Here is a 12,381-nt window from a genome sequence, read left to right as displayed (position 1 = left end):
AATTCCTGAGTAAGGTCAGAGCCTGTGTAAGTGTGTGTGAGGCTGTGATGGTACTCCATGTTACTGATGGTCTCTCAGTCTTGTGTAATCACTGCGTGTGATGAGGTTAGTAACTACTGAGTAAGGTCAGAGCCTGTGTAAGTGTGTGTGAGGCTGTGATGGTACTCCATGTTACTGATGGTATCTCAGTCTTGTGTAATCACTGTGTGTGATGAGGTTAGTAATTCCTGAGTAAGGTCAGAGCCTGTGTAAGTGTGTGTGAGGCTGTGATGGTACTCCATGTTACTGATGGTCTCTCAGTCTTGTGTAATCACTGTGTGTGATGAGGTAATTCCTGAGTAAGGTCAGAGCCTGTGTAAGTGTGTGTGAGGCTGTGATGGTACTCCATGTTACTGATGGTGTCTCAGTCTTGTGTAATCACTGTGTGTGATGAGGTTAGTAATTCCTGAGTAAGGTCAGAGCCTGTGTAAGTGTGTGTGAGGATGTGATGGTACTCCATGTTACTGATGGTATCTCAGTCTTGTGTAATCACTGTGTGTGATGAGGTTAGTAATTCCTGAGTAAGGTCAGAGCCTGTGTAAGTGTGTGTGAGGCTGTGATGGTACTCCATGTTACTGATGGTATCTCAGTCTTGTGTAGTCACTGCGTGTGATGAGGTTAGTAATTCCTGAGTAAGGTCAGAGCCTGTGTAAGTGTGTGTGAGGCTGCGATTGTACTCCATGTTACAGATGGTTTCTCAGTGTTGTGTAATCACTGCGTGTGATGAGGTTAGTAATTCCTGAGTAAGGTCAGAGCCTGTGTAAGTGTGTGTGAGGCTGTGATGGTATTCCATGTTACTGATGGTATCTCAGTCTTGTGTAATCACTGTGTGTGATGGGGTTAGTAATTCCTGAGTAAGGTCAGAGCCTGTGTAAGTGTGTGTGAGGCTGTGATGGTACTCCATGTTACTGATGGTATCTCAGTCTTGTGTAATCACTGTGTGTGATGGGGTTAGTAATTCCTGAGTAAGGTCAGAGCCTGTGTAAGTGTGTGTGAGGATGTGATGGTACTCCATGTTACTGATGTTATCTCAGTCTTATGTAATCACTGCGTATGATGAGGTTAGTAATTCCTGAGTAAGGTCAGAGCCTGTGTAAGTGTGTGTGAGGATGTGATGGTACTCCATGTTACTGATGGTGTCTCAGTGTTGTGTAGTCACTGCGTGTGATGAGGTTAGTGATTCCTGAGTAAGGTCAGAGCCTGTGTAAGTGTGTGTGAGGATGTGATGGTACTCCATGTTACTGATGTTATCTCAGTCTTATGTAATCACTGCGTATGATGAGGTTAGTAATTCCTGAGTAAGGTCAGAGCCTGTGTAAGTGTGTGTGAGGATGTGATGGTACTCCATGTTACTGATGGTGTCTCAGTGTTGTGTAGTCACTGCGTGTGATGAGGTTAGTAATTCCTGAGTAAGGTCAGAGCCTGTGTAAGTGTGTGTGAGGCTGTGATGGTACTCCATGTTACTGATGGTTTCTCAGTCTTGTGTAATCACTGTGTGTGATGAGGTTAGTAATTCCTGAGTAAGGTCAGAGCCTGTGTAAGTGTGTGTGAGGATGTGATGGTACTCCATGTTACTGATGGTCTCTCAGTCTTGTGTAATCACTGTGTGTGATGAGGTTAGTAATTCCTGAGTAAGGTCAGAGCCTGTGTAAGTGTGTGTGAGGATGTGATGGTACTCCATGTTACTGATGGTATCTCAGTCTTGTGTAATCACTGTGTGTGATGGGGTTAGTAATTCCTGAGTAAGGTCAGAGCCTGTGTAAGTGTGTGTGAGGATGTGATGGTACTCCATGTTACTGATGGTGTCTCAGTGTTGTGTAGTCACTGCGTGTGATGAGGTTAGTGATTCCTGAGTAAGGTCAGAGCCTGTGTAAGTGTGTGTGAGGATGTGATGGTACTCCATGTTACTGATGGTATCTCAGTGTTGTGTAGTCACTGCGTGTGATGAGGTTAGTAATTCCTGAGTAAGGTCAGAGCCTGTGTAAGTGTGTGTGAGGCTGTGATGGTACTCCATGTTACTGATGGTTTCTCAGTCTTGTGTAATCACTGTGTGTGATGAGGTTAGTAATTCCTGAGTAAGGTCAGAGCCTGTGTAAGTGTGTGTGAGGATGTGATGGTACTCCATGTTACTGATGGTCTCTCAGTCTTGTGTAATCACTGTGTGTGATGAGGTTAGTAATTCCTGAGTAAGGTCAGAGCCTGTGTAAGTGTGTGTGAGGCTGTGATAGTACTCCATGTTACTGATGGTGTCTCAGTCTTGTGTAATCACTGTCTGTGATGAGGTTAGTAATTCCTGAGTAAGGTCAGAGCCTGTGTAAGTGTGTGTGAGGCTGTGATGGTACTCCATGTTACTGATGTTTTTGTAGTCTTGCTAAGTATTATGGATGTGTGTAAGGTAAGTTGGGCATCCTTGTGTAGTGCTGCGACGGCATAGCGATTGCAGAGGATTAGCTTATCATCGCAGTGAGACTGCGTGCGTAATCGATATTGCGATCCGTACTGAATCAGGCCCTAAGCCTTGGAGAGAGATAAATTGGATAGATAAAGTACCAACCAGTTAGCTCCTGTCACTTTACAGGTTGTGGGGGAATTTTATAGGGTTTAGTGGTATCGGCACTTATTATGTGCTTCCTGCTGCCTCCATTCCCCTCCTCACATCATGTCACCACCCCTGTCACATGCAGTCCTGTCCTCACTGACACATCACTCCTCTCCTGATATACTCTGTGCTGCTGGGGGACCCTGATCCTTCCACTATATAACGCTCAGTCTGTGGCTTCCTGCTGCCTCCATTCCCCTCCTCACATCATGTCACTGCCCCTGTCACATGCAGTCCTGTCCTCACTGACACATCACTCCTCTACTGATATACTCTGTGCTGCTGGGGGACCCTGATCCTTCCACTATATAACTCTGTCTGTGGCTTCCTGCTGCCTCCATTCCCCTCCACACATCATGTCACTGCTCCTGTCACATACAGCCCTGTCGTCACTAACACATCACTCATCTCCTGATATACTCTGTGCTGCTGGGGGACCCTGCTCCTTCCACTATGTAACTCTCAGTCTGTGGTTTCCTGCTGCCTCCATTCCCCTCCTCACATCATGTCACTGCCCCTGTCACATGCAGTCCTGTCCTCACTGACACATCACTCCTCTCCTGATATACTCTGTGCTGCTGGGGGACCCTGATCCTTCCACTATGTAACTCTCAGTCTGGGGCTTCCTGCTGCCTCCATTCCCCTCCTCACATCATGTCACCACCCCTGTCACATGCAGCCCTGTCCTCCCTGACACATCACTCCTCTCCTGATATACTCTGTGCTGCTGGGGGACCCTGCTCCTTCCACTATGTAACTCAGTCTGTGGCTTCCTGCTGCCTCCATTCCCCTCCTCACATCATGTCACTGCCCCTGTCACATGCAGCCCTGTCCTCACTGACACATCATTCCTCTCCTGATATACTCTGTGCTGCTGGGGGACTCTGCTCCTTCCACTATGTAACTCTCAGTCTGTGGCTTCCTGCTGCCCCCATTCCCCTCCTCTCATCATGGGGCTCATTTATCTATAATCGATACTAGAATGTAGTAAAGAACAATCTGCAGGGACCCTGCAATGTGCTTGGAGACAAGTTTCCGCATCAGCGGTCTCATCGCTCCTCTATTGGGACTACTGCTCACGTGCAGCGGCCATTGCTGGGAGGGTTACAAAGGAACCCTCTCCTGGTTAGTTTTGAGATGTGTAACCCGTAGGCTGCCGTGGCACAACGCCATCTTTAGATGGCATCAGCTGCAGGGCCCAAACTCTGGAATGCTTTTTGCATCCTGGAGCTTGGTAAGTCCAACAGCATCGCATCCCCCATAAAGACCTTTGGGGGTTGCGGCTGCTGTTGGAAATGTGATATCTGCTGTGATCCCTCCATAGTAATTTAGGGGATATATAATATTTGAGGGTATCCCCCAAAAACGTGTCTTTTGGGTAATATGCCTGCAAATATTTAATGATAATGGGCCCCTATGGCACACTCGCTGCCCCGGGCACACCCAGCCCTGTCCTCACTGTCACATCACTCATCTCGCCACAAAGTTATATTAGGTCCAGGAAGCCGGGTCCCTGAGATAAGGTCCCAGCAGCGGCGTTATACGAGCACCAGCCACGGATCACACTGACCCTTTGTATCACATCATCTGGGCGAGGTGAGAGCAGAGACATGTTATGTATTGTACGTGTAATATTTCTAATGATTCTCCTCTGTGTTATTTTGCTTAGTGAAATGTGTAGAACCAGCAGAGCTGACACTTCGAGGTATATTTACTAGGCGGCGGCATGTTTAAGCCCGAAGTTTCAAAGGGCAATGCTTTTTAAGAGCAAAGCGTGGGGTGTTTTACTGTTAAAAGTATCGCCCTTTTAAATTTCGGGCTTATACACGTCAGTGGGTAAATGAACCCTTTCATTTCATTTGTTCCGAAATGAAAATTCGTGAGCAGTTACCAATGGCTAGAACTGCGGAACGATGTAACAGGGCAGCCGCCTTTAGGGACCGGGTTGGTTATAATTCCATCCGATGTTATTACTGGGACTTAAATATGATCTTTTATTACATGTGGATGTACACGCGTTTGTGACTATTTTTTTCCATTTGCAACTTGAACTTTTTCTACTGCGGATGGGCACCCAAAAATTCTCACGCTGATACTTATGATGACGGGCGGCCTCATCTGATTGGCTGGATGCATCTAAGTCCCTCCCATTTACGCTAATATTGATGCAATGGCCTATACGTATCATTACAGTGGAATGAGCGATCGGTACGCAGTAATATTGCATGGTTCCTAGGGGCCGAGTTGGTGGTTTCTAAAATATCGGAGCAATTCAATCTTCCTCCGCTGCGGGGATTGTTACGCTACCAGGAACGACCAGGCAGCGTTAGTGCACATGCGTGACCCGATTTCCCGTCTGCACACGGCCGGAGGGCATGCAGTGGGCACAGGGACCGGATCCCTCTTAGCAACCCAGACCCCCTTTCCCAAAGAAAAAGGCGCGGGACTCCGGTAACCAAACCCATCTGAAGATGGTGAAGGTTCCCGCAGGCAATCGCTGAACACGGTTCCACAAGGGATCACAAATAGGCCCCAAAGTCAGCTATTAACAGCAACGGGTTTAAAAAAAAAAATATCTAAAATGTTGTACTTACTTCTTGTTTGAATGTAATTATAAATGTTTCCTGCAACTTTATTAGTTATTAATTACACCGTACGGCCATGTACTGTATGGTGTAGGGACTATCGGCTCCGGTTGTATCCTGGGTGCACTTACTTCTGTTATAGGCCGGAGTACAGGAGTCACTACCCCCCGGCCGAGCTGACCGCATCTCATGTTAGCAAGCGTACGAGCCTACATTCCATTTCACTCAGCAAGTGCCACATAGATAGGATGACACAGCGACCGCATAGGTTTCATGTACTATATCATTGCTCCTAATCTTGTTTTATATAAGATATAATTATATACAGTATCTATAACTCATAAAGAAAAAATTAAATAAATATATATAGTTTGGACATCTATATGTATGTAATATATATACACACACTGTATATTATATATAACTATATTTTATTATATACAGGGAGGACATTATATATTATACATACACACATAGGCCGGATATAAATTAGTTAGAGCTGCATTGGGGTGATACAAGTGATAAGGTGCCAGAAGCTGCTGTGCTCTAGAACTCTGCTGTGTGGTTTGTGGTATGGTAGAGACCTCTCGTATTACAAAGCTGTGCAGTTAGATAGCCAACTGTGTGTCACACACACATACATACATATATATATACACTTACTAATAACAGACATAGAGGTAGGAGGGCCCTGCTCACAGGCTTACACTCTATAGTGACATAGGCATGTGATACACGAGGATAGGTGCTACATATCGCATATTGGCCCAGCCAGATTACAGAGGCTCCTGTTGGGCTGTACGATCAGTCACACAGCAATGTTGGGCCGGGGGTCAGCAGGCTGTGTGAGTGTAGAGAGACCATGTGTAACGTTATGTGTGGACTGTACAGAACAGAAGTGATTGGGTAGGATACAGGTGCGTATCTATAATGGGTGAAGGTCCAGGGGGGCCCACACCACACAACCTGCACCCATATATAGTTATACCTACCTTTCTGCAGCATCCAGAGTGCTTATCTGCAGCGCCGGGACCTATGAGATGAAGTCATGGGTTGCGTAGAGGGATCCTCTCGAATCTCGCGGCCCCTGTCCGGCTCCTTCCACTGGGAATTTGTGCGCCTGTGTGAACTCTTCGGTCATGCAGGCGCACAAGCACCGCTGAAATAAGTGAAAACACTCGGGGAGACAGCTGCTTTCGGAGCAACTTAGGTCTTGTCCTAAATACAATGCACAGGACCACAGCTTCCCCCAGTACAGCAATAGCTGCCGTAATACCAGATAGATGGCCGGTTGGTTAAACCTGGGAGTCTTACTCTCTGCATCCCGTTTTTTTTGTCATTTAATGTAGATTAGCATGACTCCGATTTTCAAAATGAATGCATACAGCATCAACAATTGAGATGTTATAAAGCCGACATTTACAACCGACACCACAATGCCGACTTATGTCAGCACGTGTTGAAACGTTGACGTTCTGCAGATGTCGACATGTGAAAGCTCGGCATTCTGATGGACTGTTAGGGATAGGAACTTGATGGAGGGGAGAGTTAGACATGCTCACCACTGATAGCCCAGCAGGATCAGACAAAAGCCAAATCAGGACATCACTGCAAGACCTGGAAGACACTGCCGGGGCCTCCAGAACCGGTAAGTCACCACTAGATCAGCAGGGACGTTTGATCGTCATTTTTTAATTATGTCTACATTTCATCAGTGCCGACACGATCAAAAGGCAACAACGTCAATGTCGACATGCTAAGCATAACGACATTCTCACGGCAACAAAATATCCCACACCAACCATTTAACAAACTACTAATGATGATATGATGAAGCCTAGGCTCCTAGTTTTCATAATAAACATCTTGGGTTCCAGACTATAGCCAGACAGTAAATTAAAAAAAATAAAAAATAAAAAAGGTCAACAATGTCTAGACAGACACCAGATGTTAGAGAAAAGGTCGACAAGGACAAAAGGTCAACACACAAATGGTCAACACGTGATTTTGTTTTTTAGCGTTAGGCACTTACCCGAGGGCGAGACACTAGCCGGGACGGTTAGGGTCAGGCACCTACCCCGACAGTTAGGGTTAGGCACCAGGAGGTAGGGATAAGGTAAGGATTAGGGCTAAAAAAAAAAACAACCCAGAACAAATTCATGTGTTGACCTTTTGCCCCGGTTGACCTATTGACTGTCTAACATCTGGTGTCTATCTTTTAATCCACACCCAAACATCTTCTAGGCATACAGAACACCATAAATACTGAACTGGATCATCAGTCCAAAGGTCGCCTCCCAAGACTTAAAAGGTGACTCCACCAAACTAGCAGAAGCGTTGGGGCTTCCATACCAGGATAAGCCTCAGATTGGCGAAACTCACCTCTGCCAGCAGCGCAACACGTTTTGTCTTAGCGTTGCCAGCCAAGAGGCGTGGAGGTCTACCACGGTTGTGTCAGGCTGTAGCATTGGTCTTCCAGGAATTAATTTTACTAATAGATTCCATATGTAATTGCCTTACACCCACTTTAAACCCATTGTTTAATTTAATTTTTTTTTCTTATAACCATCTTTTACAGCCTGCACGGACATCTCTGCCATGCGTTCGGTCCTTTGTCTTGGGCTCCTCAGTCTGCTGTTGGCCACAGGAGAAGTCTACTCCAAGCCATCGTGTACCACAGAGAAAAACCTGATTAAAGACAAGGAAGAAACATCCTGTGTCCAGCTTGGCTTAACCTCCATCCCCTTGACTGAAATACCTAAAGACACAGCCATCCTCATCTTGAAATTTAATGCCCTAACGTCCATCCTTACCTCAAACTTCAAGGGCATGGCACAGCTGGTGGAGTTGGACTTATCCGACAACGCTTTGTCTAGCTTTAAGGTGGACTCGCCCTTACTGTTGGAAGAACTCAACTTGGCCAACAATTCATTGAAGACTGTTCCAAAGTTGTCTCAACTTTCAAGCTTAACTCACCTTGTCCTCTCCAACAACCACATCTCCACAATTCCAGACACTACCTTCGCAGGCCTGGAACACCTGAAGTTGCTGGAACTCCAGAAGAACGAAATTGACAGCTTATCTCCAGAGGTGCGACTACGGATATTTAGTAATTGTGTCTATTTTCTTTATGAGTTTTCCCCAGATGTTTTTCTCAGCATATAAAAAGGATACACCTCCATGTTACCGTTGCATTTCCTAATCCAATCCAAAAGACATACCACTTAAGGCCCGTATTCAATTTGAGGCGAAAACTGCGGATCCGCGATACTTTTTCGCCCATGACGTCATTTTCGCCTGTTTTGCTTTTACTCTGTATTCAATTTGAAATACTTTTCGCCTAGGCGGTAAGTCAATGCAATGTAATAGGCGGAAAAGTTTCGCCTATGAATGGGAGGCGGAAAAAAGTGCAGAATTGGGGTTTTGGGGTGCAACGTTGCAGGAACCCCCGTGCAGCCTTCAGACAGTCCCCCAAAGGTAAACCGCATCAAAAAATTTAACAAAAATCACTTAAAACCCCAAAAAATTACTTTGAATTTGGGGGCGTAAAAAAAAAATGTTGGGGGACAAAGTTAAAAACTAGCGAACATGACTCTGGGGGGTTCCCCAAGTATGGCCCAGGTGTTTCTTTGATTGCAGGTGCTTGCGACAGGTGGATTTTTCAACTTCACTTTAGCAACTTTTAAATATGCTGACCCCCATTTTCAAGTACCCCAATTTTGCTGGGATAAGTTATTTTCTGGAAAAAGTACTCCAGAATACTATTCTTCACCACGTATAGAAAAACGCTATTTAGCAGCTATTGAGCCCTTTTAAAACCACCAAAGACCTTCTGCAAGCCAAATCGGGGGTACCATAGCAAACCCCCATGTCAGAGCATCATTTGGGGGATGTCAGGCTGATTTCCCCAAATCTGACAGTACTTTCCGCCTGTTCAAGTTTTGCCGGGTCCCGTTTTCGCATACTTTCAAATTGAACACGAGGTAAAGCAGGCACGCACGCGATACTATTCCACCTACAAAACAGGCAAAAAGTCCGGGACGCAGAAAAGTATCGCGGCTCGGCTCAAATTGAATATGGCTCTAAGACAGCTACCCGACACACTATATGCATCCTGGAGGTCTATGCCAGTGCTCCCCTGTAACTATACGTAGGCAATTAAAGCACAACAATCAGCACCATCAAAAATATGTCTCTAGAGGTTGCAGTTATCCTGTTTATTGTTTATATGAAATAGGGATCAATGAGATGTCCTCCACGATAATATAAAGCAAAGCTACATTCATGGGGTAGTTTTCATAAAAGATCTAACCCAGTTTTTATCTTCCTATTTGTAGACCAAGATCTGTACTGAATTTAGCTTTGAAGACCAATATTTTTCACACTTGTTATACATCACTGTTTAATATTGCTTCTTAATAGCAAATGACAAGAACTCTGTTGAATATATATATATATTTTTTAAATAATTATTCTCCCATTTTCTTTTCTAAGGTTTTCAAAGACTTGCGATTGTTGACCCACCTGGACTTGTCATACAATAAGCTGTGGGTGGTCCCCACTGAACTCATTTCCACTCTTGTGCACCTTGAAAAACTGTACTTGACGGGCAACAAACTGACGGAAATTCCCGATGGCTTCTTTGACGGCATAGATAACCTGGCCTATGTGTACCTGGACAAGAATCCGTGGAACTGCAACTGTGCTCTGGAATACTTCAAGAAATGGGTGGAAGATAACGACTTTTCGGTCTACCAACTCTCTGATGGCCACCCGGTGAATGAGGCAGAAAGCGTACTCTGTTTCGATGGGACCCCACTTTTGCATTACAGCATGGCTCAATGCCACGTCAAAGGAAAAGGTGACATGGATTTCAAATTAATACCCAAACCACCAAAGACGACGTTGGCAACTGTAAAGACCACAGAGGCTGAGCCAACGGTCACAAGCCCCACACAACGATGGCCAACAACTTTGATGGCAACCACTGAGGTTGGGAAGATGTCAGTAACTACACCGGTACCAACCACGACAGTTCGGCAAACATCAACGATGGTTATGGAGATTGGAGACATAACTACACCAATCACAGAGCCATTGACCACTATAGTGTTAGCATCAGAGGGCACATCAGGGGCTTTGAGAGCAAGTGAAAGAACCACACACATTCCAAACACAACAACATACCAAACACTTCCAATGACTACCTCTGACGTTGGGACAACTGGAATAACCACAGAGGTGTCAACTCCAACTTTTCATTTTCACTCAACGACGAAGAGAAAACCCAGCACGCCGATGACGATTGCAGCTACCAGCGATATTCCTACGAGCGTGGTCAAAACAGTTATGATGCCTACAGGAGACCTCATGGGAACCCCAGAACCATCTCTGCACTCCATGCCTCCTGCAAGAGAAACCACAGTGGCGGCGGCAGTGGGCATGTCGTGGCTGGCCCATGCCATTCTTCAATACTGCTGCATCCTACATCTGCTTATCTATGCCTTGTGCGTACTCCTTGTCCTACTGCAGGTGGTGGCATCAGTGCGGATACTGGTGTGGGCATACAATTTTTTCTACTCGCATTACAAGGCGCTTAAAGAGGAGCTGCCCGAGATCCGTCTGATCCGCTACAGCTTCCGAGAACCGGTGGACGAAGGAGAGATTTTGCGCGTACAGAATGACACTATCGAATCCCACTTTAGAGACCAGTCATCCAACGGGGTGACAAGAATGTTAGTGATTGAAGCCGATTCTGGGGACCATAATATAAGATGCACGTCCGCCATTCTGTAGTCCTGCAGGGGGTGTGGTCTATAGTGATGCCGCCAAGCTGAACTACACGTGGTTTTCAGTCACGCCTTCGGAGGCAATTAACTGCTTGCCAGCCGTTGCCCGTTTTGGGAATGTTAAGCAATTCATCGCATCCACTTACTGAAACAGAATGACTTTCATGTATGTTCTAAGTGATGGATCTCATGAGTTTTAACGACAGATGGAAAATCGCCTGCATCTCTCTGCGATATGACCAAATGTATAAATCTTCATCCATTTCTCAAGAAACACTGACTCGTAAAGGTGTGCAATACAAATTAAACTTTTAAAAAGTTTGTTTTTTTCCCCATTTTATTTTATTTTTTTACAGATTTTGGGTACAATACAACGCTATTACATAGGGGTTGTTTTTTTTTTTTTTTTTGTAGAAAAAGCATAGGGGATATTTTCATATATACAGCTAATAAAATAATCACCTTCCTCCCTGAATGATCAGCCGTGTAATTAAGGAGATAGGGACATGTATGTAATTTATCTGTACTTTCACTCTAAGATCACAGGAGACTGGAATGAGTTATGTCACATGATTTGTCCGAGCCAATCGCCTGCCTGCATTGCGCAATTGCATTTGATCCTGTCAGCGCTGGTTCACAACTGCATTTTAAACACAATCAAAAGGGGGTAAATACTAAACTCAGATGTAGTAGCATTTGCATAGAGACACATACCAGCAACCGCAAAGGGATGCATTCATCCTGAATCTGCCCCCAAAGCATGCTCTACGTATACACAAGGTCAATTGTGTCCAGAAGCAGTTCCGATAGGGACCAATGCTTTTAATTTGGCTTAAATCCAAACAATACCCAACTTCTAAGTCCACTTTAAGCTCCACATACTGCCGGTTATAGTAATTAGGGGTAGTGTACTTACTAAGGTACTTTATGACACCATATATAATATATGCAGCTTAAGAATTTCGGCTGTAACTTGCGACAAAACCACATTTTATGCTTTGAATATTTTTAGGCTCTGTGATGATCACTGAAAGTGGGCTAGACTGCGGTCCTGGTCCACTCCAAAATGGAGGCAGCTAGGACATGCACCCAGACAGGAACCACCCCCACACAGCCCCTAGTGACAGTACTCAGGGCTGCACCATAAGCGAGAAACCGTTTCACTCTGAGGGTGAGGCCGTTAAAGTGGTCAGATACACCCTGTACGTGTAAATAAAATATACATATGTACAGGTGACTTTATACGTTACGTGACTTGTGTAATGTATGTCCGCATGGTAACAAGCTTGCTTAATTGTGTTCATCTGGATTAAAAAAAAAAATGGATGTATTGATTGAATAAACTCAGACAACGGTTATTAATGTCATT

The 12,381-nt window shown here is 45.1% G+C and overlaps 1 protein-coding gene across 1 annotated transcript; it reads left to right on the top strand.

The window, feature by feature from the left end:
* The first annotated feature begins 4,224 nt into the window (after window positions 1-4,224).
* Window positions 4,225-12,356, top strand: GP1BA (glycoprotein Ib platelet subunit alpha). Its single transcript, XM_088464643.1, has 3 exons — window positions 4,225-4,234; window positions 7,802-8,313; window positions 9,718-12,356. The coding sequence occupies exons 2-3, from the start codon at window positions 7,822-7,824 to the stop codon at window positions 11,017-11,019; spliced, it is 1,794 nt and encodes a 597-aa protein (XP_088320769.1). The 5' UTR covers window positions 4,225-4,234; window positions 7,802-7,821; the 3' UTR covers window positions 11,020-12,356.
* The last annotated feature ends 25 nt before the right edge of the window (window positions 12,357-12,381 follow it).

Source organism: Taudactylus pleione, unplaced genomic scaffold (assembly GCF_031769625.1).
Source record: "Taudactylus pleione unplaced genomic scaffold, aTauple2 ptg001724l, whole genome shotgun sequence".
NCBI lineage: Eukaryota > Metazoa > Chordata > Amphibia > Anura > Myobatrachidae > Taudactylus > Taudactylus pleione.
This window is presented reverse-complemented; position numbering and strand designations above follow the sequence as displayed.